Source organism: Apteryx mantelli, chromosome 8, assembly GCF_036417845.1.
Source record: "Apteryx mantelli isolate bAptMan1 chromosome 8, bAptMan1.hap1, whole genome shotgun sequence".
Lineage (NCBI taxonomy): Eukaryota > Metazoa > Chordata > Aves > Apterygiformes > Apterygidae > Apteryx > Apteryx mantelli.
In genome coordinates this window covers 43,437,929-43,465,826 of record NC_089985.1, presented here as the reverse complement: position 1 = coordinate 43,465,826, position 27,898 = coordinate 43,437,929, and the positions used below count along the sequence as shown (strand labels likewise).

At 53.4% G+C, this 27,898-nt stretch overlaps 1 protein-coding gene across 1 annotated transcript; it reads right to left on the bottom strand.

Moving 5' to 3' along the window:
• Nucleotides 1–6,282: 6,282 nt before the first annotated feature.
• Nucleotides 6,283–16,143, bottom strand: LHX8 (LIM homeobox 8). The gene is made up of 8 exons (XM_067300516.1): nt 16,063–16,143; nt 15,715–15,873; nt 12,853–12,974; nt 11,166–11,386; nt 10,618–10,721; nt 7,978–8,073; nt 6,910–7,093; nt 6,283–6,359 (listed from the first exon to the last, which is right to left on the bottom strand). The coding sequence occupies exons 1-8, from the start codon at nt 16,141–16,143 to the stop codon at nt 6,283–6,285; spliced, it is 1,044 nt and encodes a 347-aa protein (XP_067156617.1).
• Between the last annotated feature and the right edge of the window lie 11,755 nt (nt 16,144–27,898).

The following is a 27,898-nucleotide window of genomic DNA, read 5'->3' as shown; positions in this document are numbered from 1 at the left end:
CCAATATGAACTTAGGAAAAAAAAAAAAAAGTCCAAATGAAGAGGAAAGGTGTCTGCACAGGCACTCTCTAATTAGTCTAAGAAACACCAAAAACTGTGAAACCGCCTGAGAGCCTGTTGTGTCCATCAGCGTATCAAGTTTTTTTGCCTTACAGGTTATCCTGTCTGTAGGCTTCTGACAAGAGAAGGCTGAAGTCTTTTTTTCTCTAGCAAGGTTGGTATACTAAGCCATTAGTTATGGAACAAAACTACTAAATAACATCTTCATTCAGAAAAGCTGTCATTTTTAGCTCTGAAAAAAATATAATTTGCATGCTCTACAATTACCTCCTATATTTCATGTTACAATAATAATTCTGCAGCACTGAAAGGGATGACTGCAGCACAGCAACACATTAGAAAACTAGATGCAGTTTAGCTTTAGTATTATTTAGGACAATCCAGTGCAGCGCCACATTACCCAAGCTGATCTGTTCCAGGAGGGTGGAAATGGCAGTGTGCAGAGGAGCCCAGCGGAGCAGCGTCCCGCGACCCGGGACGTGGCGCCAGGGCAGAGCAGCTCTGCAGAGACAGACCCGTCTGCTCGGGAGGTGTTGGGGGCACCACAACCTGAGTGTTTCCGTGTGTTACATGAGAGCAAATTCTTGGCAGTCTAGAAGAAAGATATTTGGAGCACGAATGTGATAATCAGCAGAAAACAGCTGCCCTCAGTACCAGGAAATTAGAAAAGAAGGGAGAAGTTTCTTTAAAATAAATTGTGACTATGCAACTCTTAAGACCCTTGCTACTACGATCAACTACATGATATAATTTGTTAATAGAAATGTTGGCTGAAACTGCTTTTTTTTTTTTCTGGGATAAGGAAATACCGGTCAGCCAGTCCCTTGGGAATACTTACTTCTGCTGCTCCGGGGGCGCCGGGGAAGGGAGAGCACGGGAGAGGCTGCAGCGGAGACGGGCAGGGGGACGGGCAGTCTCCCCCCGGGAGACTTTGGTCTCAGGCCACGCTCCCCTGCTGGCAAGAGGCTCTTCGGTTTCTTTCCTCTGGCAGCTCCTTCACAGAAGACCAGATTTAAAGCCGTTCAGTCCCGAGGGTTTAATCTGCGTGCAATGCAGACGCACCGCCCCAGCGAGCGCGATGGCGCGCTGGGGACGAGCCGGCGGGATGAACGATAACAGGAGAGCAAGTGAATGTGGCTGCGTATGCAGAATTGTTCTGCTCTTGGAGGCTATTCACGATGTGTAATTTATTTAAAAATAAAATGAAGAAAGCACTTGATGGGGTCATTTTAGCATACATGGAGGAACTAAGAACAATCCCGTAAATCTTTCCCTTTATGTTCAGTTTATGCCATATATCAATCTACACTAACACTTTTCCCCACAAGCACTGAAAAATGGCTATGATACATTTGTATTGTTATTATTACTACCAGACGTTTTGGAAAAAAATCTGTGACCAATTTAAAGCAATGAGCGCTCTTCTAACAAACATACACCTCCACAGTTTAGAATTATGCTGTTCCAAGTAACATAACCCCAAGTATACCTGTTTTTTTTTTAATGCAAATGGTCGATGAAAACACCTATACCTGCAGTATTCTTCTTTTTTTTTTTTTTTAGCCTCTAGGAATAGAAAAGCTGCCTGAACGCTGCCTTGCGCCGGTGTGTGCTCAGAGTGCATCCGGGCTCAGTGGCTTCCCATGGCCTGAACGTTAGCTACAGCCTCGCTGGGGCCACGGGGGCCTCTGCTCCGCGCGGGACTGCGGGGTGACACGGGGCAGCGCAGCAGGATGGTGCAGCGGCGCAGCGCAACGGGATGGCACAGCGGGATGGTGCAGCAGGGTGGCACAGTGGGGCAGTGCAGCAGGATGGTGCAACGGGATGGCGCAGCGGGATGGTGCAGGGGGGTGGCGCAGCAGGGCAGTGCAGCAGGATGGTGCAGCAGGATGGTGCAGCAGGATGGCACAGTGGAGCAGTGCAGCACTGCGCACCTGCTCTCCTGCTCCCTTCCCTCACCTGCTGCCCCACAACACCCGCAACAGCTGGGAATTAGCTGATCCATGTGCTTTAAGTAGCTATTCATACTAATTTAAAAGGCAACAAGGGAATAAAAAAAAATGTATAAACATACACAGTGTAAATCTATTTACTAACAAGTTAAAGGCAGTTAGTGCTTCTCGTGTATTATTAATCTTGTACTAACCTCGACTGCCCCATGGCTCTTTTAGGGACGCATCCACACACAACTAAGCCATGGATTTCAGAAACTAACCAAATCACTTTGGTTTTCTTTCATCCCTCTCCTCTTCATTTAAACTAATATTAAATTCTTTCATTTTCTTAAAAAGCTTGGCTATTACGCTCTTAGTCACCAAGACCTTATATGACAAGTCTTGTTGCTTAATTTTTTTTTTAATTCTAAAATGAGCAAGAGTTAAATGCTAAGTAGCAACAACAGCAACACACAGAATCAGACTGGTGGAAGCTGAATTTTTGAAGCTGGAGGACTTTCCCGGTGCGGGTGTGCACGCTTTCCCGAGCGGCTGCCTGGGGAGGCCATGCGGAGCTGCTGGATATTCAGCGTTCAAGCGTGCTCCCATAACAGTGAGAGCCGCGTCCTGCCCGGCGCTTGCATCCCCGCGGCCGGCGCCACTGCTGCGGCAGCAGGTCACCCTGTGCTCGTGCAAAGGGCAGGCAGCTTGCAACTTTGAAAATATACACTTAAATCATAGAGCAGCTGTCATTCTGAATTACAGATAGAAAAAAATCAGCTTCATCTGCCAGAGACCATTGTGATTTTTTGCATCAGAAACGGGATTAGGTGAAGAGCGATGCCAGGAAAAGACAAGACAAGGAAAGGGAGGCAGAAGTACGGGTGCACATGTCGCAAAGTGTTTCTCAAAACTGGGACTTTTCTGTAGGCATTATTCCTTACTTGTCTACTTGAATACCTCCCCTTATAACAACACAAGCTTTACATGTCCTAAGGAGCGACGGATGGCAAGATGAAAACACGGGGGTTCAAGAAGGCCTAGCAGAAATCCAGAGCCGAGCTGTAAAATTTAACCTGCGGAAGGGGGAAGACAATCCGCCCCTTCCAGCACGGAATCGCCCGTGGATCAGCTTCCAGCAAGCGTTTTCATTAATTACCTGGGTGGCCAAATAAAGAGGTGCTTAGGGCATTTCTGATGACACAAACCAGGCAGTGCTATAGAGCCCGGCGCTGGGCTTCAAAACGGTCAGGACAACCTAGAGAAACAGGGAGAAGCGGGGTAAAATTCAGTAGGGCAAAACATGAGCTGCTTACCCAGGCCGAACCAGCCTCCGGAGAACGGGAAACAGGCCAGGAAAAGGGCTGGTTGCGGAGGGAGCGCAGCGCTGTTGGACGCAAAGCAGCCGACCCCCCCCGGCACCGAGCTTTGAGCTTCGAAAGAGGGACACGGAGAACAGTGCTGAAACGCTTGGATGTTCAGCGGGCACCACCTGGAATGAAAACCGAACGAATGGGATTTGCTCGGCTGGGAGAAGACAGGGCCTTGTTTGGGTGTCTTTTGTTTGTTTTTGGCAGTGCCGGGTTCCCTGAGGATCCTGTAAGAATTTCTGCTGTTGGAGACGTTTAAGAAAAGAGCAGGCGAATACCTCCATCAGCAGCAACGAGGACACCCATGGTGCCTTGGGGTGAGGAGCGGGCTAGAGGCCCCAGCGCTTTCCAGTTTTATCTTCGTATAAACACAAACCTGTATTTCTACCGAGCTGCTAAAGTTTTGAAGCGTCTAGATTCCCATGTGCCGCTTAGTCGCGCAAAGATTGCAGCGAGGTTTCTGCAGGACCTCGGACCTTCTGTAGCAGAACCACGGAAGGGTTGAGGTTGGAAAGGACCTCGGGGACGACAGGGCAGCTTTGTCCTGCAGGGCAAAACACCCCCAGCAGCTAATCGCGAGGGGACGGTTTGCACCGGGGGGACACGTTTCACCCATTTCCCCTGCTCTTAGGCAAGGTGGGACAGCACAACGCCAGGCACAGCACAGGGACAGGGTGCCGTGGGTGGCCTTCGCACAGGGCTGCCAGGGGAACCTTCCTCCAAATCTCTCTCGGCCACCTCTCCGGATCCATCCTGGATTCCTCGCCACGTTCCAGTGCAGCGCGCACCAGCTGCCGCGTGGGCACCCGGCCTCCCGGGCCGAGCCAGCGAGCTTTAGCGCAAGGGACCAGTCGGGGAGCCGGATTCCCTGGGAGCCGCGAACATCCCTCTCGTGCCTCCGGCGCGCGCCGGCGTCGCAGGGGAACCCGGGCGACCCTTCGCAAAGGGGTCCGGTCTCGCCGCGTCTCGGGGGCCCTGGAGCTGGTCGGTCCCTCAAAGCAGAGCAGGTTACTTCTCCTTAAAGGCACTTGGTGAACATCAAGTTGCTTTTTAAAAACCACTGAACTGTATTTGAAACCACCAAGTTGCATTAAGAGCTAAATTAGCAGCATCTATAGCATTTAACTGATAAAACTTCAGCAGTAAAGTAGTTCTGCTCAAATACCAAACCCAACACGTGACCAAGAATCAGTTTGTCTACTGCTCTGCATGCAGTTTTGCACCACGCAGATATACAGACAGCTTAGTACAGAAAACAGCAGATTTAATTCCATGTCCCATCCAGAGTAATTCACCGAGAAGTACATACGTCGGAATAAAACCTAAACCCAGTGGAATGGAGTTCCTTGTGGAAAACTTATGGCAGAGTTTATTAGCCCGGACAAAGTGCTCTGCCTGTGCAGCAGCAGGCTGCTTTTCTACTGAAATTGGCTTCGACATCTGCGAGCTGCACTGCAAACAGTGCTGACTTGCTTAATTCTTGGAGCCTGAATAATTCAAACCTTGCCATTAAAGTCACGGCTGTCAAAAGTCATCATTTTTCTGTGGAGGAATAATACCTTTATTATCAAATCGAAATGGTTTCACCAGAACAGTTAAGACATTTCAGAGCAGAGAAGCTAACTTGTTGTTGGGGGGGAAGGGGGCACACACACCTTGAAAAATACAGTTTTCTTCTTCTGCAAGTAAAATTTAGGTGTGCAGATGGGATCTATCCATCTTAAATCCTTGAAGGACACTAGCTGTGAAGACAAAAATCAGTTCAATTCACAGTATACACTAGCCTTTCCCTAACAAATTAGGGTACCAAAACATGCTTCGCAATTAAGTCTTAGCACATTAACAAGACACAGTTGACATTGTTCATTTGACTGAATTCCTATTTTTAGTCATATGCAGTTTGATATAGGTCAGTTAAAATACTAAATGCTACTTTAAAAGTGCAAAATCTGTTTAAGTATTGCACATCAGTTATTCTCCTGCTTAGCAAAAATCACAAGGTAAAAATCACTGAACAATCAGAAGCTGAAGTAGCACAAGTGCAAAATATTAAAGCAGATTTGAATTTAGGTTCTCTGCTTGCCAACTTTCACCACAGTTCAAAACCTGTCCCAGATATCCCCTCTTTCCCTCACCCTGTCTGCAGGAGTGGCCCCGTTTTGTGTATACTTACTTTAAAGGAATATATATTTGGTGTGTCCCAAGACCCATCTAAAGCCTCTGGAAGGATATATATATATATTTTTTTTAAATCAGTCGACACAGCCGAGCACTTCTGAAGGAAGAAGTCTGGTGCACTGTACCTAGGCATGCCAGGAACCTTCTCTTAAAACTGAAGATTAAAGTTAAGCACTTCACAAATGATCACAGTTCAGTCATAAACACAGCAACATTCGCTTAGCATGCTACAGCAGAAACTTTATTCAGTTCATTTTGAAAATATTTGCAACCAAAATTTATTTTTGCCAGCTCACAGAAATAAGCTTTAACGTATAGGCTGTATACAACTCAAATACAGGTAATACTTTTAGCAATAACTTACAAGTATAAACTAATGGTAAACTACAATTTCACAAAGAATTGTAAACATGTTGCACAATTGTCAGTCCTTTCTTTTAGGCAAAGTGCTCTTTTGATGACAAATAAATTAACAAATACATAACTAGAGTGGACTACTTCCAGACATTACAAAAAGGTGTTTAATAAGGCTTGTAAACAACATAATAGTTATTTATGCAGAATCCGTAAAAGTGTCTTGCAGGCTAAATATACTTACATACCTGGACAGCAAAAATGATCTTGAAAATGATTTAGATGTTAAATAAAAAGTTAACATTAATATCTCTCCAATGATATTTTAATACACATTAAATGACTTAAGGTTACATCCTTAATAGTTTATATCCCTGACAAAGAAATTAGGTGTGACTTATGGGCAGCTGTGTCATTGAATGGGGTAGCAACGGCTGGAGTCCAAGAGCTGTAGGTGAATGAGCTACAAAAATAGAAAGATTTACTGGTCAGCTTCACAGGAGGTAGAAAACACTGCAAACTAGTAAAAACGCACTGCATGACAACGGTCCAGGGGTCCCCAGCCCCCTCCCGCCCCCGGGGCGCTGTATTCCCTCTAGCATGCTGCGGACAAGTCCCAAACTAACCCCTGCGCGCCTGCAAGTCCCGGGGTAAGGGGCAGGCAAGCAGCTTTCTTTAAAGTTATCGGTATTTCTAATAACATAGCACGAATACTGAAAAAAGTGTTTGATTTCTTATGACCAGTATTTGTAGAATAGAGAAGGCACAAGAAGTGGTCTTCGCACCCAGAACTTCAGCTATGTTACTACAGCGAAGGGCTAGGGCTAGAAGAGCAATGAGGAATACCTCCTAATGAGGCGCAGATAGCGGATACGGTACTAAGCTATTTTGTAAAGAACACTGGAAATGAGAAGCCTGTTGAGCTTTAATTAGTACTTGGCAAGCTGTTCCCGCTGCAGCTGCCAGTGCTTCACGCGGACACGCGAGGCGCTGCAGCAAGCCGCTGTACCTACCGTCCATGTAACTGTGCAGCGCGGTCAGCATGGTGCCGTCCTGGGGCACGTACGCGGAGTAGGCCATCTCCTCCAGCATGGGCGGGGAGAGCCTGGAGGGCTGCACCGCGGTGACGGGCGCAGCGGACGAGTGGTTGGGGCTGACGTGTTTCTTGTGGCGCGCTCGGCAGTTCTGGAACCACACCTGGAAGGCACATCGCGATGGTCAGGCGCAGCGCTCTGACATCAGCCCCATCTAAACCTCTGGGGGGTTTCGGCTGAATCCAGTCAGCGTGTTGGACCTCAAGTACCGCACCGACGGTCCAAGAGGAGCAGCGTCCACTGCAAGCCCGCACAGCGCTAGCCGAGACAGCAGAGCTCCCGCGGCAGCACCCAGGGAGCAGGGGCGGCGCAGGGCCCATGCCGGTGCCGGCGTGGGTCCAGCCGTGCCATGGGACAGCCCCGTGTGGGACCTCGGCACGGGCACCGCGCGCAGAGCCGCCCTCGCCGGACACCCGCTCGCCCTTCCGCGCGCAAGCATCCGTCTTTCAAAGCTCGACTGCAGCTGCCAAAGACCTTGTCCCTACAGAGGCGCGCCCAAACTTCTGGGCTGGCTGACCTACAGAAGAGTCCTAGTTTTCTCTTTCAATTTTAGATGAGACAGGAATGTATTTCAGCTCTGCTCTGAAAAACAATCAGTGATATTCCATAAATCCCAGTGCTCGTATCATATCACAAGCAGTTTTGGAAAAAGTGCAGTTCTTCAGAATGGGCTAAAGTTAGCTTTTTTTTTTTTTTAAATAAAGCTGAGTATCAATTTATATACTATTTAGGATGTGGAGTTACTTTTTGGAACATTAGTTATCCTCCACACAAAGTGCAGGGGAAACGCAGCAAATTTTCCCAGCAAAGTAACATGGCTGCTCTAAACCTATTCTGATCTCTGATGATGTCATTTGAAGTTATGCCTAAACTGCCAGATTAAGTCTTTGTCCATCTCAGAATAATTTCATGAAAAAACCTGTCCTTAAGCATTTCCTAGGGGCAAGTCCCAGACTTCATGTTAGCCAAGTAGCTCGGCACAGTCACCTGTATCACGCGCCTGCTCAAGCCTGTTCTTTCTGCCAGTTTTTGGAGCGTTTGTGCATCTGGATTGTTGTCCTGAGCAAACTGTGCTTGCATAACCTGAAAAGGCAAGATAAGAGAGTACATTTTTTTGTGCACAGTCCTCAAACACAGCAGCATTAGACTCCTCTCAGACTGCGGTCCTGCTCCCGGCTGGTATTTAGGAGTGTCTTCTAATGACTAGTACCCAAACAGGCTGCCCAAAAAAACCCCAAAGGATGAACCCCCCAGTAAACTTTGACATCATCCCTTCCCCCACATAGCTGAACTGAAGCATTTAGGCAAAACAGAGGAAATGAGTAGTTTGGCACTAGTCAACAGCAGCAGCAGCATTCAGTTATGACTGCGCAAGAAGGAACGGGAGAAATTCAGACCAACTCAAACATACTTGGTAAAGAAAACGTCCGGAGCAGCAGACCAGTTCGCACGCAACCCGAGGGGGGACGAACTCCGATCGGCCTCCAAACCCGTCGCCGCTAGCTCCGCATCCCGTGCGAGGCGGAAGGCCACAGCCCGACCTCTCCTCGGCCGCAGCGCGAGCGCTCGGCGCCCCGTCTGCCCAAGGGGCCCCGAGGACGCGGGGGATCTGCTCAAGCGCCCCGCTGCCGATGGCCCTGCGCGACCACCCGCTCACGCTCACCGGCTTTGCAGCGAAAGCAAAGAGCGAGCGCTCGTCGTCGCGAGAATTACATCTTTTGAGGAAGGAAACGACAGCTTTGCCTGCATCCCGAGCAGCTTGAGGGCCTGTAAGAGTTTACCTTGCTCAAGGAAGTCAGGCTTTGTGGATTTCTGCAGGGTTTCTTCAGCGACTTAGCAAACTGTAGTTCCCCGTTTCTGGATTTTGTCCTTTGAAGGCCTGCAAACTTTGCCTGGCTTCACCTCCAAAGATCCAGACTGCTTCTCTTCGCGCTCAGAGTTGCTGGAACTGTTTACCTTCCTACCGAGTTTCATACAGACATCGAAAAGCGCGGACGTCCTTTGCACAAGAGCTGCTTCACCAGGCGCGTTATCACGTCCGCCGCTCGCTCATCCCTCCTGGGCTTCTCCGGCGGGGACAGGCTGGCACCGCCACCGAGGGCGGGAGCGGGCGGCACCAAACAACGGGCGAGAGGCCCTCGGGTCTCCAGAGCCCGCCGTGGTGGGTCACAGCCCGTCCAAAACGGGACGAGAGGGGAACGCGCTTCGATCGCCGCAGGCCGGGAGGAGCCCCGAGCGCAGTTCCGCAGGAAGAGGAGCTTCCCTCGTCTCGGCAGCCTGAGCTCTGTCTCCGAAGCGCGTCCTTGCACCCCCACCGGTCACCGTGAACATGCAGCTTGGCGCTGGCTGGAAGAGCAGAGCAGGCACCCGTGGCGCCCGTTGCCTCCGCCGGCCTCGCTCCCCTTCCCGGCGGCTCCTCACCGGGGATGGGCAGTGAGAATCCGCCGCCGAGGCCTCGGCGCCCATGTCCCTGCGGAGGGCAGGTGAGACATGGGCTGGCGCAGGAGCCGCAGGGAAACCTGGCGCCCGAGGCGGCCCGGCAGCACGGACAGGCGCCCTGGGAGTGGGGAGACCCCAGCCGCCAGCATCTGATCCAGCGCTTCCGGCCGGGCATCCCAGCTCCCACTGCCCTTGGCCCCACGGCAAAAGCGAGCGCCCGGCGGCGGCGCTCCTGCACAGGACGGTGCAAGAACTTGCTTCAGTGACGCATCCGAGCGCGAACCAGGCAGCACAGGGATCGCTGCCGAGTACCTCAGATGCACTCGGCCTCTATTTCACTCCACCCGCTGCTACAAAAAAAAGTGTTTTTTCCACCTAAAACGTCAGCATTAAATACCAAAGCGAGGCTGCTGAAACACGACACCTCGGCTACCCACGAGTTCGGTGTTTCAGCAGCAGCAGCAAAGCCCAGACAGTCTGGGGAAATCAGCCCGCGAACCCTGCGGAGGGGGCAGGGGCGAACGCGGAGGGGTCCCACGAGGCCCCTCGCCGGCACGCGAGCGCGGCCGGGACCACGACGGGATCCGCGGAGCCGGGACTGCGGAGGAGTGCCTTTGGCGGCGCGAGGGCAAGGGGGAAACGTGCGCGGCACTCCTCCGCGGCACGAGGGACGGCCCTTCCCAGGGACCAGCCACGGCGGCGCGTGCGGGAACCCCGATCTCGGCCGTGCTGAGGACGCGGCCCGTCGGCCCCCGCTGCGGCACGACGGCACAGCCCAAGCTCCCAGCCCGTTAGCGCCTCCACATCATGCAGCACCATCCTTAGCATGGCTCTTCATATCACATAACTAAAAATATTCCATCCTTATTATGTGTAGTGATGCACACGTCTGATTAGATAGATTTCACTGAGCAACCAAAATAGACCAGCCTTTTTGTTTCCATTCTGCAGAATTACTGGCTGCCCCCAGGGAAATAAAAAGCTTGAAGAGTAACTATTTCATATAAAACTGCTGAGGCTAACAAGCTATTCCAGAAACATGCTGCGTCTTGATAATTTGTGAAATAGTTTGGAACATACAAGCCTTTTTTTTTTTCCCCTCTCCTTATGCATCTGATTTCCTATCAGTTCAGAAGTTATGTCCTGCATAAACCTGAACTATGCAAGTTTTCAGTGAAACTCCTCTACCTGGAGCTGATCTGCTGTGAAGCTGGTCCGAGCTCTTTTTGCTGGTTTTGGATGATTAACATCTTGTTCTGTTAGTAGTGCTCCTTCCACACTAATCCCATTACCTGAAGCATTAAAAAAAAAAAGTTTGCTCAACATTCAAAATTATGTTATAAATCAAATTATCCTCAAACAATAACTAGCAGCGCTTGGCCGGCTGAATAGAGAATTGGAAAAAAAGCCATGTTCTGTTCGAAGTTAAATTATCTGGCACCACTCCCCAGTACACCCCAGCTGACTCCCTTGCAAGTGAGGGGAGGAGTACATCCAACGTGACATTTTATGAACTAGATACACTTTGCTTTCTTTTCCTTAGGATAGAAAACAAATTGTACAAACTATAAATTTAAAATATCAAATAATTTGCACATTGGTTTAATTCAAGAACCTGCGCTTCCAGCCTTAGTAAAGCTAGATAACTACCTCTTAACAAGGAAGATGAAGTAAAAACCAACAACTTAATTAAAACTAAACCACAAACATAGTTTATAACAAAAGCAGTCTGTTACCATTTTCAACTTCTCTTTTCAGATTGTCCAACATGCAGTCGTAATGTACTCTACAAAGGACTTTCTCTTCAACCAAAGCAAACTCCTCTCCAGTAGAAAGCTGTCTTTTGCAGGAGAAGCAGGCAAAACATGCCAAGTGATATACATTTCCTTTAGCCCTTCGGACCCAGTCCGTGGAGTGAATGTGCCTCCCGCAGCGGGAGCAGCGGGTGCCGTACCGCCTGCAAACAAGGAAGGCGAACACAAGGCTGAAGCCGCAGCCCCGCGCGGCTCCGGCAGGGCCGGGGCAGCGGCGCAGCCCGCGGCCGCAGAAAGTGGTGCCGCACACTGAATTAGGGACTGCGGGATTATGCTTTACTGAAACAAAAGCAGCGAGTTTATACCCGATAGTCTAGACGGCGTAATTTTGCCCTTTGCCTTAGGGGAGGTATTAACTTTTGTAATTGCTCTTTCTTTAAACCACTATCTGAATTTGCAGCTCTTCATCTTTTGTGTTATAAAGACAATTCCCCTCTGAAAAGCTGTCAGAGAGAGATGGAAGCAACCGGCCTTGTGTTATGAACTCTCCCAATTATTCAAATATATTTCACACTACCCGAAGAAAGCGGTAGTCTGAATTATTATATTTAGCTGTGTCATCCTTCACTAATCATTCAGCCCTTCAGCAGAAGGGGAAAAACCTAGATCTTTGTGGTTATTTCCTTAATTATCACAGCATGATTGTATCACCTTTAAAAGAAATTTGAATTTCTGCAAATATTTACCTTACTAAGATAGAATATTTCAAGAGGAAACTAGCAACCAGAATATGTTGATTATGCAGATAAGCATTTGTCCTGAAAATTTTTGCAGACTTGTAAGTTCTCATTTAGAGTCCCACATAACTGACTCGCTTTTCCAAGCAGACAGTGTCCAGTCTGCCCCTCGCTCCCTTTCAGTACCAAAACCGACCAGGTGAACATGATCCATCCGCTACGCGGCAGAGTCCCGCAGGCATTCTGGGCTGGGGGAGCACTAGTGGTCAAACCAAACTTAACGGCAAAATTCTTGCTGCCTTCTGGACTGAAGATTTTGTCTCTTGAGTCCTGGGACCAAAAGGTCTTTCAGTGCAAGCAAGAATTAATAATATTCTTCCTTAGAGGATTAGACCTTAATCTTGAAGAATGCTTCATGCTCCAAATCTATCATACAAAGCTGTAGCTGTTGAAAGCTTCTTTTAAAGGTTAAGGAGTTTATTTTAGGTTGTTTTAGTACTTCCATGAGATACCCAAGCCTGGTACCAGTGGAATGTTATTCCAAACAGAATATCACCTGAATCTGTCCTGCATTCACCATCAGCATTACCTAAGGATGATTCTTTGTGTATATGATAAGTTCAGAACCTGTATTGTAGTAGGGACTTTGACTTACTTTTTTTTTTTCCTGTACATAGAATAATTTACTTCTGTACAAAAAATAATCTATAAAAGCAATAGCTATGCATAAATAAAAAAAATCGTATGCAGTTACATTAGACAGACTTGGGATTTCCCAAGTCCCTTTGTGAGAAAAGTCAGGATTTAACTACTGAAAATAAATCCAGCAAAGGAAACAGAGCCTAAACGCACATTTTAGTTACAGCCTAAGTGACATCTGACAAACAGATGTGACATGTTATCTAATAAAATAGTATTTCTGTATGATATACCTGAAATAATCAAGTTTGCAGAAGATATCCTTATCTTTGATGTAGCAGCTGGTATGTCTTCCTAGAGACGTTCTGCAAACACTGCATGAGAGACAGCGCACGTGCCAGCAGAGGTCGTTTACCTGTAAGACACAAGACATCCCTTCAAAGTTTGTGCTACCAGCATTAGTATCCCGGATTCACAAAAACGATTTTTTCCATGCATACAGAAAAGGCCAAAAATTGCACATACCGTAAGTGATTCACAGAAAATTTACCTTCAAGGCCACTCACTTTTCCTATGGAACTGCATGCATATTAAGGGTTAACATGTCTGATGAAGGTCTTCAGTGTAAGCTTTCTTGGCTTTGTAATTAAAGCACAGGAAGAGGAAGCAAGAGATTCAAGTTCCAGGTAGGTATTTTGCACCCAGTTCTGTTCTCACAGCACTGGAGTAACAGAGCAAGTTACGGCCTCACATGACCTTGGGAAGGCAGCTAGCTCCTGTGCTTTTATTTCCCCAGTCTGTAAAAAGACCTGCCTAACACAGAGCAAACTTTGCAAAGTTCTTTGAGATTTTGACATACAAGTACTGAAAGAATAAAATAAAGTCTGCCAAACAAGCACACCATGAAACACATCTTCTATCGCTGGATTTCTGGTAAAGTAAAGTAAATAAATGAGGTGAGAGTCCCAAAGTCGTTTAGAATTTAAATCCTTTAAAATGTTCAAAAAAATATCAGCAATTGTTTTAATAGTTTAAGATATAATATCCCTAGTGAAATTTTAAATAGTTACGGAAAGTTATAGGAATTCAGTAGTTTTGAAAGGCTACATTTAATGTTTGGGCAAATAAACTGTGCGATTATTTTTTTCCCCATTCTTATAAAGAGAATTCTTTATCCTGAAGCAATTGTGCATCACACATCAGCTAAATTAACTCAAATATTTTGAAAACCCAAGACTTCCAGTGACCATAAAAATTAACTAATAACTCTCTAGATAATCCCATGTTATATGGGAAGAATTATGTAAAACAATAATTTTTTTTTCCTTTTTAAAGCTTTACAGCCAAATTCTCATCTCATAGCGAACAGTAAGATCTCCGGTGCATACATTGCATGCGGCAAGCAGCAGATTTGGGATAAGCAGGGACGCGCCGTTCATCGGGACTTTGTCAGAGAAGCTACGGAGAAAGCGAGGTTTCGGCTCCAGCGGGTCAGCCCGGAATAGCCCGTTCCGGCCATTTATTCGGGTCGCGACGCCGCAGAGCAGGGGCGCCCAGCGCCCTCGCAGCGCTGGTCCTTGCGGGCGACGGGTTTGCCCACGGGACGGCGCGGAACCGGCGAAAGCAGCTGTCGCCGGACTGATGCTCCCGGGGCATTTTTAAAACGGCTCCACGGCGGGCCGAGAGCGCTGCGGCCGGGCCGAGCCCGCGGGGGCCCCGCGCCGCGGAGAGGGGCAGCGCCCGGCACAGCGCCCACGCGCGGGGAGGCGGCAGCCACGCGCGGACCCAGCCGCGTTTGACCCGCGCGGGGCCCCGCCGCCGGGGCCGGCACCCCCGCGACACGCCGAAGCTCATCTCGCCGACCGCTCTCAGGAGGCTCACGCTCTTCCGCACAGCGGGGAGTCAGCAGTTTTGTTAGTTGCGCTGTTTGCTGCCATCCGTCTGCGTCCCGATTTACTAATTCGCAGGAGCTGGAGGTAGCGGACGTGCTGCCGCTGATCAGCGACATACCAGTTTCCCAGCGCAGGCTTCATTCCCTCCCTATGTTTTCATCGGCTGCCGACTTTCACTTCGCAGGATATGCAATGCCTTTATTTGAGATTGGAATTTATGAAATCGAGCAACTTCCTAGTATGATTTTCTAATTTCAGTTTTGAACTCTGATCCAGAATAATCCTAATGGCCCCAAATGCTTTAAAATTTTATGTTTAAAGCCACGGGTGTTAATTTTTTTTTTTAAATGATCCGACTCGGTTTTTGAATACTAAGGACGAGAGACACTGCTCTGCTATCACATAGTTTCCTTCCTTCACAGACACTACTAAACCGACTTTTACAGAAAAGCTTGTTTCTACAGCTCAAAGAAAAGCTCTTTTGAAAAGATACCTTTTGCGTTTAGATTCACGACATCATACTAGAAAACTTATTTTCAGTTAATAACAAGCGGGCCATACTGCCACTACTTAACCAGAAATGTAAAACACAAAGGAAATTATCCGCGTCCTGAACAATTCAGTTTTCTTCCCTCTCCTCTCATCTTCCCACGGGATACCAAAATAATACAATCACAACGCAGAAAAGCGTTATCAAAACAGAACCAGCAACTCCGTTTTTCTCTAAGGCCTAAATCGCACAGATTCGCACAGAATTAGCTTCGTATTTTTAAATAATCCCGTTTGCGCAGCAAGTCTCCTCGCGCCCGCGGGAAGAGCACGCCGGCTCGACCGAGGCAGAAGCAAGGCGAAAAAGGCTAAAAGCCCGAGAGCTCGAGCAGCGGCGGCGGCGGGCTCCCGCCGAGCGGGCGCGGCCGCTCGCAGCGCTTTCGCCCGTCCCTCCCTCCCTTCCCTCCCCGCTCCGCCGGGCCCAGCGGCTCCGGGGCGCCGCTCACCGCAGCCCGGCGCCGCGGCCGCTCCGGCCCCGGCCCGGCCGACGGGCGCTGCCGGGGCCGCTCACCCGAGCCCGCTGCCGGGGCCGGTCGGGGCGCGGCGCCGTCGGCGGCGAGGCCGGTCCCGGTGCCGGTGCCGCAGGGGCGCTCGGCGCCGCCGGCCCGGCGGGCGGGCAGAGCGCGGGGGCCGCGGCTGCCACGTCAGTGGGAAGCGGCTCCCGCCGCAGGTCCTGCGGCCCCGGGCCCCCCCGCCGCGGGCGCGGGCGCTCACCTTCAGCAGGTACTTGTCCACGATCTCCAGGCCGCAGCTGCTGCACACGCACTTGCTGGGGGCGCAGCCGGAGCCCGAGGCCATGGACCGCGGCGAGGAGGAGGGCGACAGGGCGGCGGAGGAAGAGCAGGAGTCCTCGTCGGCCGCCGCGGGGCTCGCCTGCGGGAGCAGGAGCAGCGCCGTCAGCGCCGCCGCCCCGGGGCAGCGGCGGCTCCGCGCGGCCCGGCCCGACCGTCCACGGGCGCCGCGGGGCTGCGCGGGGGGCGCCGCGGCCCGCGAACCGGCCCGGCCCTGCCTGCGCCCGGCCTCCGGCCTCCGCCCGCCCCGCGGCCCCCGCCGCCCGCTAACCTTCTCCGAGGGGGCGCCGAGCGCGGGCAGGTCCTTGTCCTCCAGCCTGCACACGAACATCGGGTCGCTCTTCCAATACATGGCACAGCCCTACCGCATACCAGCTCCGCGAAGGGCGGCGGGGCGCGGCGCGGCTGCTCCGGGACCCCGCTCCAGGTCTCTGCGCTCAGCGCCTGCAGGAAAAAAGTTTTGTTTTCAAGTGGGTGGACCCCGCCGCGCGGGGACCTGCCTTCCGCGGGCTCGCTGGCCTCACCTCCTGCGCAAAACCCGCCTTCTGAGCGTGGCGAGATCGCTATCGCCACCAGCGAGCCCGCGCCAGGTTTTGTTCGGGGGGGAAAAGCAACCCCTCCGTCTTCATCGCTTGCCATACCTTCTCCCCCCGCCCCAGTCTAAACAAAGACTCAAGTTACATCTCTCCCTGTATTAGCAAAGAAGACAAACACGAGGGAAAGCGAGAGAACGTGTGAACGGGATAGGTTTTTCCATACTGCTGAAATCCCAAGCCCGAGCGCATTCGTGTAGCCCAGAGAGACTCACAGCTCCTAAATCTGTCCTGCTGCTTCTACGCTTGCCCGTGCCTCCAAAATCCTGTCATAAAACCTTTCTCATTAAGCTAAAGAAGGAACACCTGAGCTGCCCAAAGGCCGTAGCCTCACTGCAGTCTGAATCAAGCCTGAAAGATCACGGTATGTTGCTAATTAGCATCAGTGTCTCTCGTCGCGCCGTGCACAGGGGCTGCCAAGAGCTGGCTGCCCAAAGCTCAGACGCTCTCTGGAAAACCGTAGAAAATTTCTATCAGCGGAGGAGGTTCCGTAGGTTACTTGTACGCTTTCTGCACGATTACAAACCTTCCCCGCAGAGTTTCCCCAAACCACGCACTGCTGCTGGGCTCGGGACCTTTCGGGGGAATAAAGCAACAGCTCGGCCATCGCAGGTGAGGTAAATAACCGGGGTAGCTGCTCCTCCGCACGTATTTACCTAGCCAGGTGGTTTTAATTAAACTTATCGTTACGTTTTCATCTTTTTTCCCCCTCTCTGTTTTAGTTCTGTCGGAAGATAAATAGATGCGAGACATTTTGTGGAGCCTCAGTAAAGCAAGCTGAGGAAATTGCCTATGCGTGTAGAAATACTATAAGTTTGTTTGATAGAAAGGGATTCTGCTTTTGAGGAAGCGTGAAAGGGAAAAACTCCATCTTGACTCCCATAAAAATTATTACTGTTATTTCTCAGCCTAGGCCCCGATCCTGCGTGGCCGTAAAGACGTGAGCGGCGGTGCCAAGCCGCGGGGAAGCAGCTACGTCCCCAGCCAGTAGCTCGTTTGCCCAGCGCTGAACTGATTTAACCCTGGATATAGGCTCGCTTTAAATTTACCCCTAATACCGCTATCAGCTGCTGCCGCAGCAAATGCTCTAAGGCAGCGAGGCGCGCAGGATTTTGTCGTACCGCGATGAGGTTTAGGGACAGCACGGCGGAAAGCCGAGGCGGCCGGGGGCGGCGCAGCCCGCGGCCCCGCTTCTCCCGGCGAGGCGGCACCGCCAGCGGGAGGGTTTGTCCGCGCTCCCCACCGCGGGCGTGCGGAGCGGCGCTGGGCAGAGGTCTGTCTGAATTTCCCACCCCAGGCGTGCGGAGCGGCTCTGGGCAGAGGTCTGTCTGAATTTCCCACACCGGGGGCCGGGGCGGAGCGGCGCGGTGCGGAGCGCGGCGGTTCGAGCGCGCCCGTCGGAGCCCCGCGGCGGCCCCGCGGCTGCGGGACACCCCCGGGAGCCCCGGGGCGGCCTCGCCCACTCGCCTGGAAAGGGCTCTGGGCCTCTCCTCGGCGGCGCTCGGGGCTGCCGCTGCCGGGGTGCTGGTGCGAGGGCAGCCGGCCCCTCAGCGGAGGCCGCCCGGACGGGGCGGGCTGCCGCGGCGCCTCCTGCGCCGGCATCGCTCCATCCCGCCCGTCCCGGCGCGCTTTCCGCGGCTGCTCGGGGCCGCTGCCCGCCCGCGGTGGGGTGGCGCGGCCGGAGGCGCAGCCAGCGCCGAGCCGCCCGCGGAACCTCTGCCGCCCTCCCCGTCCGTGACAAACCGGGGCACGAGACTAGAGCTGTCATCGCCTCTGAGCGACCCCACGGAGCACGAGCATTTGCCGTGGGGGGGGGACTCCGGAAAGATGCGCAGTGAAGAGACGGGCCGGACCCGCCGTGGGGATCCCGGGACCCCTTGCAGGGCCGCGAAGAGCGCCGAGTTTGCTGCTCTTCGGTCCTTTTCCGCACTGTCAACGAGCTAGTCCAGGGTGCTCGTGTGCGCTTCGTGGAGGGCCACGTATTAGATTTCTATAAAATAACCCCCTTTCTGTGTGCACGCACCTTTTCTCTCTGAAAAATATTAGCAGCAGGAGCCAACAAAATCAATACGCGCACTGTTCCCCGCGGCGTTTGCAAACGCGCAGCAGTAATTCGTAACGCGTGTGCCGGGGGAAAACCGCGGACGGGAGATTGCTCAGCGCTGCTTGTTTTGTGCACCCGGCTCGGGCAGGCTCCGCGCGGCGGTGCGGCCGCCCCGGTGCGCTGGCGCTGAGGAGCGGCTGGGCTCCTCCGCAGCGCTGCGCGGCTCCCTTCCGCGCCCCGCCCCCCCGGCCGGCGCCGCCGCACCTCCGTGCGCGGCGGGGGCGCCCCGGGCCTTGCGCGCCCGCGGAGGGGTGCGCGGCGACGGCGGCGCCTGCGATGAGCGGGGCGTTCTCAGCGGCGGGGCCGGCGGAGCGCGGCGCGCTGGGGCGGAGCCGCCGCGCTGGGGGCCGGGGCTCGGCGGGTTTCGTTCGGGGTCTGCCCCGAGGGCTGCGCGGAGCCGCGGACTGGGGATCGCGGCTGGAGGCAGCGCGGGGGGGCCCGCGGGGCCGCGGCGGCTGCCTGCGGGCGGCGAGCGCGACCGACCTCGCGCTGCAAACCCGCGCGGAGCCGGGCGGGCGCGGAGCCTCGTCCCTGCTCGGCCGGGGACGCTTCGCAAGAGGTGAACGTTTTTGCCAAGCTATTGGAGAGACGCTGTTTCCGAGAAGAGGCCAGAAATGCTATAGTTTCGGTGGGGCGGACGTGGAAAATGCCTAGATTTGGTTATTCGGACTCCACCCGTGCTTCGTCTGTGCGGTTTTATCGCCTCCCTCTCCGAAGTCCAGTCTCTCTATAAGTTGCATCGTCGCGGTTACGCGCCCCTCGGTATTTTAGTGAACACTCCCAGCATCGTTTTTTGAGGAGGTGAAAACGCGTAGATACACACACTTCAGGGAATCTCCGGTTTCCGCGTGCTCTGGTCTCCCCGGTGCTTTCCCCACGCACGCGGGTGGGACGCGCGGCTCGGACGTGCTTCTATTCGGCCGCTCCTGGCCAGCGGGCGGCGCGCTGGGGCGCGGAGCGGGGCCGGGTGCGGGGACCCCGGCGGGGAGCAGGCGGCCCGGCCCGGCCCGGCCCGGCCCGGCCCGTGGCGGCTGCGTGGGGCGCGGCGCTGCGGAGCGCGCTTCCCCTGCGCGGAGCGGAGCGGGGCGCTCCCGCGGGACTCCCCGGCCGTGGGACTGCGTCTGTTTCTGATTCCGCTCTCAGAAGCAATGCAAGGATGTGTGTGGGTGGGAGTGCTAATCAGTTACATATAGGAGAGACCTCTTCAATATTTGACGGTTCGGCACAGCACGAAAAGTGCTGGACACAGAGGTTTAGGGTTGTTTGAGCAAGAGCGCACTGTCATACAGACTTCTTCAGCAACGACTGCGCCGCAGCGCAAATACGCGCGCCTGGATGTTTCTGTCTGAGGGTCGCTCTAGCGGCACTGGTTCTCCCGCGAGCAAACGGCTGCAGAGAAACAGAAAGCTTCACGGTGTAACTGCAAGCCGCGGTCAAGCCGGGCCGTCGGGGGCGGCTGCGCAGCGGCGCGGCTCCCTCGCTGCCCGGCAGCGCGTCCCGCTCGGCGCCGTCCCCGCTCGGGGTGTGCGCAAACGACGGCGACCGGCGGGCGGCCCGGGCCGGCTCCGCCGCACCCGGTTCTGGGCCGCTGCCGGCGGGCGCGGGGCTCGCGGGACGCGGCCGGGAGCCGGCGGGCCGCGGGTTTCCGCGGGGGCGGAGGCGAGGCGGCGCGGCCCCTGCGCGGCCCTGTGCGGCCGCCGGTCCGCGCGGGTCCCTGTCGCCGCTGGCGGCTCTGCGGAGTCAGGGCTCGCGTCACCCGACGGGAAGGGGTTTCCGCAGCCCTTCTAACGGACGCGTGCCCTAATCTCGCAGTCGCACCTCCCGCTCGTCTGCGGGTGCCCTGGGCTCTGGAGCGGGGGCGAGCGGCCGCCTGGCCGGGGCAGCTCGCTCCGCGCAGCCCGGGGCCGAGGGGTCACTGCCGGCGCCGGCAGCTGCCTGCCAGGAGGGCGGATGCGGGGCGAGAGCCCGACGGCTGTGCAGGACAGAGCTCACCTCCACGCAAGCTCCCCTCTCCTGCCTCGGCCGTCCTCTTACACATACTTTGATATCTGCACACCTGCCAGTATCCAGAGGTTTTCCATCTGTAGTCCACAGTGTCCTGGGGCGGTGGGGCCTCAGTGGGATGTGTAAGATAAGTAAGAAAATCAAGCCAGCGCGCTCGGGCTTGCTCTTCATGAGTTTGCATCCCCAGCGGTTCCAGCCACTGGTAAAAGCTGCAGAATTTGGAATAGCCCCGAACTCTTAGTTCTGGGCTGGTTTAACGAGAGGCAAACTAACCCAGTCTCCTACCAATAACTCGTTTTGCAAACCCAGGTCAGTGCAGTGCACTCGTCTTGGGCAGGCTGGCCGACTCCTGTTCCTTCTGAAGCTGCACTCATGTGGCTTTGCTCATGGCTGTTCCAGTGTGCAGCTCCGTTGCTTAATGCGAACGACCAGATCAGTCAAGGGAAACGTTTCTGTTTCCTAATTGGATGAATGAGACACTGGTTCCCTCGCCAGTGTCCAGAACTCGGTGCAATTTGCTTTTTTTTTTTTTTTTTTTGCCCCCCCCTTTTTTTTCTGCAGGAAAACAAGACAAAACAAAACAGAGTCGGGGTAGAGAGGGCAAGCAGGCAGTTTGGGGGATGCAGACCTGCCTCTTTTTATGACAGCGACCCTCGCGCTGCAAAGAGGTGCAGACATGCGGACGGAGTCGTTCAGGCACCCCAGTGCACGACTGCAATAATTTTGCATCATTTACTCCGCTCTACTTATTTCACCTATTGGTCCCTGCACTACGAACACGCTAGCCGGATGAAACGTGAGCATGTTTCAACGAAGTGTCGCACCTATTCGTTCCTGAAACAGCGGGGAAAACTTAATCTAGAAGTTGACTTTTTCTAGCATCTTTGCCAGCTGTGCTGTCATTCATTTAGGGAAAGCGCTGGGGAGAGAAGTGAAAGCAGTGATCGAATTATGTAGGAGAGGATTTTGCCCTTAACATACTGGATGGCAAAAACAAGATCGAAACCACCGCTGTTTATAAACACAGCTACAAAGCCTAGCGCCGCGTGCGCGCGGCTCTAAATGCATCCCGAGAGCTGTTTTCTCTGCGCGTGGATGCCGCAGGCTGAAGGGTCTGAAAGGTCCCCTGAGCCACCGCATTCGCCCGCTTAATTCCTTCCCCTTCTGTTTTCGCGATGAATGAACGCCGCTCTCCGGCAGGGGACCCGGCCGTCGGGCGGGCGCGTGTGCCGAGGGCCCGCGGGAGCTGCCGGAGCCGCGCGGCCCCGCCGGCGCGGACGGGGCCTCTGCGCGCACCGGGGGGCGGCGGCTCGGGGGGGGTCCGCGGCTCGGGGAGGGTCCGCGGCTCCGGGGGCGGCGGCGGCTCCGGGGTCCGCGGCTCCCTCGCCGGCCCCGCCGGCGGCCGCACCTCGCCGCAGCGCCCCCGGGCCCCGCACTGCCCCCGCCCCGGGGAGCGAGTTTCGGCGCTTGGGAGCTCAGCTGCGCGCACGTCCAAGGGACTTACTTCTCTTCACGTGATGCTCAGCTTGGCGGAGAGCAGGATTCCAGGTGCGCCACTTCACACGTATGCCTCCCGGGCCGCTAGTCACTGCTGAAAATTTTGGCTGTCACACAGCGCCTTGAATGACTTTGGCGACTGCGTGATTAAGGCAGCGGCAGTTCTCGGAGCATGTATTACCGTGAGGATCTTAGCGCACACCACTGGTGGGGCTTTCCTAGTGGGGTACCTGTACGAGGGGCTGCTCTTCGGGATGTGAATCAAAGTGCAGATTCACTCCATTTCAAGATGTAAGCTTTCAAAGCCTCCCCCAGCTAACTTATCACCCTACAGGTTAATACAATGTTCATCATACGTGTATTAAGATGAAAATGTCTGTTAAAAGCAGCACATTTGGGACTCCCGAGCTGGAATATTTTGTTTACTAAGCTGACAAGTTAGGAAGTAAGCTCATGAGAAAAGGTGATTCATTCATACCAGACCTGAGCACCACAGAGAACCTCCAGAAACAAGATCCCGGTTTGCTCTCCACAGGTTACAATTGCCAAAACCTTTGCGTGTCTCTACAAGTAGGGAATCAAGATTTACGCAAGATTTATAATTTTGTGACTGGTATGTACAAAGCGCTACTGTTATTCTCTGAAATAAAATGCTTTTCTTTTGAAAGTGCAGAGACTGCAGGTGTTCAGCTAAGTGTTTTATGTATATATAGGGGAACTTATTCCTATTAGTATTTATCATTTTTACACTGATACGGCTCTGTTGACTCTTGATTGACGCTCATGTAACTAAGTGGTAAATTTTACCTGGTGCCAAAGTGATGGTACTCTAGGATGAATCACCTAGACAGTGTGTATTTCAGCCCAGACAACTACTTTTTTGATTTTTGTGCTTGGAAGCAGTCCAGTACTTCTGGGCAGGGGACAAGATAGAGGAAATTTCATGTAGCCTTTAGCACAGCCCTTTTTTGCTTCAGTTTGGGATTACAATGAAGGGGACAAAAGTGACAGAGGGAATTGCTGGAGATTTTAAAGGCAACTGTTTGTTTTAATCTGTGCAAATAAACATTCAAAAATGAGTCAGCTCTGGCTGGTTACCTGGAAAAAGCTTTACACAAAGCAGCACTTCTCTGTCTAATGTTTGGCTGCTCCTTAGGACCATCTAAATGTTGGTGCTTGAGCAGGAGAAAAATTATTTATCCAGCTCTCAGGGAGAGGGGGGCTAGCGGGATGAAAGAAAACTTCAGATGTGAATGGAGCACTGTCTGGCAGTGGGGGTTATGCTGACTGTAGCACTGGTGCTGTTCTGCTGCTGTATTATAGATGCCTGTATACCGAGTTCATCAGCACCCTGCCCCTGTTGGCATGAGAGGAGAGTGTATGAAATGAAGGGCTGGATGGATCTGGGCTGGGCACACCATGCCCGAGGACCACAAAACTCTGGGCTCCATGTTGTCCTGCTCTGACCGCGGCCAGGCCCCAGTGTGTGGAGCCCGTCTGGGGCTGGGGTGGAAGATTTCAGCAGGTGGGGAGATGACTCCCCGAAAGCCTCTCTCCTGTGCCCACCGAGGTCTGCCAGCTTCTGCCTCCGCTTGGCGGTGAGCAGAGCGGGAGAGATGGCCCCGTTCTGTCTTCTTTTACTGTTTATACTCCTCAGTGGTTCGTACTGTGTTTGCATCTTGGCTTTGCACTGTTGCTTTGGGAGCCTGGGTCTTCTGGTAAGACAAAATCACAGAGAGTTCAGAAATGGAGATTACGTTTATCCTGTCTTTGCTGCACTCCATCTGGTGTGTCCACAGCTCATGCCAGCATTTTTGGGGAATGTTCATATCGACGGCTGATCATGCCCCGAGCTCTTGTGCAGGAGCAGGCCAGGACATACGGTGCTGCTTTATGTCTCGGTGTCAGTGTTAAACGGGACGGGCAGGATCCCACAGCAGCCGAGCTGAACCACGGCGGAGGCATGGGAGGAGAACATATGGATTCCATTCAGCACTCTGAGCCTTGGAAGCACTATCCAGCTATGATATGGATAGCTAGGTATTATATACAAGACTGGAGTCTGACCAGACAGATATTATGTCTAAAGACCAACAGGGGTGTCATTATAATGAAGGACTCCTTCCCATAATGGATGAATATTGGAGGTAGGTTTAGAACCGTGATTGCTGCAGCAGACACGTGAACGTGATCAGATGCGCAGTGCTAGTCTAACCACAGCTCTGTCCTCTGGGACGGGCAGAAGCACTTGTCTGGGCTCATCCCTCCGCGAGCTGGTGACTGCTCTGGTCTCTGGCAGCACCTCTCGCGGGGACGCAGAGCCCAGGGATACGCGGGCCAGACGAGCACGTCGGCTACCTCATTCACTGCCCGCCGCTAGGGCTAAGAGCTCTCCCCGCAACCTTTCTTCATTTGCGCTGCTGTCGGCCGCGTGGGGAATTTGAGTTACCTGTGGCTGCTTCCCTGGCACGTCCCAGTGCAACGACACTTGCTCTCTGTGCCCAGGTGCAATTTGAGATGGCCGGGGATGGGCAGCTCTGTGGCAGGTCCCTGTTTTTGGGCTTCCCCCTCTGGTGTGAGTGCCCAGCTGCCGCCGTCTCCATCTCCGTCAGGCTGCGGAGCGCCCGGCGTGCCGGCAACATGTGCGGGCTGGGAGAGCCTCGTGCGCAGGGGGCCTGGGCGCTGCCCGGAGAAGGGGAGCAGGTTCGGTGTGAGAGGGGCCGGGGCCGGGCCCGAGGCTGCACTGCTGCCCCCCGGCGCGCAGCACCCCAGCGCCCGCCTGAGACCTTCCCCGAACGGCCCCGTGGCCCGGCACGCCGCCTTGCCAGAGGCGCCGGTCCGCGGGTCTGCCTGCGGCCGACGGAAGCTGGGCCAAGTGGCTGCCTCGGCGCGAGCTGGGTGGCCGGCACCGGACGGGGCGGCTGCCGGCGTCGGCACAGCGAGCTCTGCTGTCTGCCTCCCTTGCTGCTCACAGCTCCAGACCTTCCTCACCCCGAGGCTGGAGCCTTTCCACGCGCTGTGCCTTGTCCCTGCGGCTCCCCGGCGCTAACGAGCCCGGAGAACAGCAGGGCCCGGCAGGCGTCGGTGCCCGCTCCCAGCACCGCTGCTGGCTGCGAGCGAGGAACCCACGGAGCAGCGAGAGCATCTCCCTCCGCTGGAGCCCGGGCTGCCGCGCGCGCTCTGTGGGCGCCTCCCGCCAAAGAAAAGGTTTTGCTGTGTTTTTATCTAGATGTTGCAACTCATCGTCAGGATTTAAAGAGAAGACTTAAAATGACTTAACTGTGTTTTAAGTACTTCTTATTGGGCGCTGCAAGCAAATAAATTAGAGTGGTATTTGTTAATTTTAATTTAGTGTTATTACTAATGATATGATTAAATCCTAAAATACAGTAACACTTTGTTCAAGTACAAAAATGTTTATGTTAAAACAGGTATGTAGAAGAAATATAACTTCCTCTCAGGATCTGTTGTAGAAACAAGACTATGCATATTCCTGGGTCCTGCTTTTTCTGCAGCTCAAACTGCCGAAGTTCTGCGCAGTGCAGCGGGAGCTTCCCTTCCTTCCAGCCCTGCTGTCTCTCAGGGTCTGTAGAGAAGCTACTGTGATTCCACTGCTTTGCTATAAGTGAAAATTAGGAAAAAGGAAGTGTGCGTTCTCATCAGTCTGATCTGGCAAACCGTTCTTACCACCATGGACAAGCACCAGCTGCGTTGTGACTGCAGAGTTAATCAGCGCAGGGCAGCTTGCTCCGCAAGCCTATCCGTATGGTTTCGCTGACCACCAGAGCTCCCATTTCATCCTAATTTCAGCAGGGGACTGAGCACACAACTCCTCCTGCTTTACTTTCAGAGAACTGTCATACACTGGCAACGCAAACGCATCACTTCGAAGATTGATTGAGGTCAGGTGCTCACGGGACACACTAAGTGCATCTGTTAAGGTCTGTATAGGTCTTTAGCAAGGAGACTCCATCCAGCTCAGTCCAGCGGAGAAAAGAGCTCTCGCCTTCTCCAGGATCCTCCGAATCAGAGCCCGCCCACTCCGGGAGCCCATGGGCTGTACTGGTGTGGGATTTGTCCGTTTATGGCCCATTTGCCATTGCTGTAGAGGAGAGGTAATATCCAGGCAAGATCATAAGCCTGTGGATCTGATGCTAAGTGCTTTGAAGACCACGGTTAGGAAGGAGAAGGAAACCGAGTTTAGTCCAGCTCGGTGACCAGACGTGGTGCTTTGAATATGTTCTGGGCCACATGCGTATGCTTCCTGCCATTTAAATTCCCAAATCAAAACAGTTATTTTAGGGAAACGCTGGAAAAGTAATGGATCCAGTTCAGGGCTGTAATATCTTCCTCTGCAACAGGATACTGGGGGAAGAGGTTATTTTAAGGTTATATGTGTACAGTTCACAATACTAATAAACAGCCAGGGACGGATGATGTAAACATACGTGCATTTAGGGGTAGATTTCATAGTCGCTTTTCACTGCCTGCTCTGCGCTCTGCCCTGCAATCCGAAACCGCGGATCCGAGGAGCAGCGTCTCTGCGCCTCCTGCAAGACCTCGGCGATGGGCAGCGCGCATCCCAAAGCCGCCGTTTCGCCCCAGGCCGGCCTCACCCGGCGCGGGTCGAGGACAAGGAGTCTATTGACTCCGGTGGGGACAGGCTGGGCCGGCTGCCGCGACGTGGGACCATACCTGAGCCGGCGTTCCCGGAGTGCGGAGCCTCCCAGGGCTGTTCCTGCCACTTCGGACATCGCCTCATGTGCAGCAGTGGGTGACGGAGGTTTAGCGCTATATCCCCTTCCAGACCTCTGGGTGGAAACGGTGCTCCGGCGTCGCAGGCACGGTACAGCAGGTTTCCGACGTGCTCCCAGCCAGCAGGGCTGTGCCGCGAGCCCCAGCGGCCCCGGCTACGGGGATGGTGTGTGGCCACGACGTCCCAACGCCCTGCTCCTGCCTGGGCGCCCAGAGTGGCCTCGGGTGGGTTTTCCAGGTGTCCCACTCCCGGGGGTGCCTGGAGGGCCTGGGGCGGGTTTTCCAGGTATCCTGCTCCTGGGGGTGCCCGGAGCACCTGGGGCGGGTTTTCCAGGCACCAGAGCCGGTGTCTCCCATAGTTCGGCATGGCACGGCGGGATTTCCCTGCCCGTGCGGGTGCAATCCGCGGTGCGGCCCAGGAACTGACTCCTTCTGAAGGAGAAGCAGGGCGCCTGGCAGCGCGGTGCAGACCTGTGTTTGGGCTGCTTTCACAGTGCGTGCATATACCTGTTTGGCAGGGAATGATGCCTGTTTTACTTGGCCAGGCCGAATTTAGCCTCTAGGATATTTTGATGCTTTTTGACTTACTCTGTATACAACAGGCCAATTTGAGTTAAACTGTCCGTCTTGGATTGGAGTCACGATGATTTATTTGACTGAATTTTAGGAGAGTTTATATTCCATTTTACATCAGGTCTTTCTTTTCTAAGGAAGGGGATCTTCGACAACTGGTTTAGTTCATATGATGTATTATTCACGTTTTTGGATGCAAGACCTAGCTGCACATTTAGTGATGACAAGCGTAGACGCTCTGTGTTTGAAAAATCCAACTGCGGCAGCGTTCGCAGAACGAGTCCTGTGATCCTTGCTCCGCCGCTGCCGTCAGCCTGAGTAACGACGGCAGGACTGGGTCTTCCTCTGCAGATTTCCCATTTCTCATGGAAGGATGCTCATACACAGATGAAATACATATGTTTGTAGGAAAAGGAATGCTTATGGTGATATTTTAGATATGCTGAGTAAAAGAGTATAATACATATATACGGGTGAATAATTCAAAGTGCAGGTATAGGGCTTTCAATTTTGTGGTGAAGTCTACAATTTCAGTCTTTCATTTTGGAACAGGACTTTTTTTCCCCTACATTTCCTGTGAA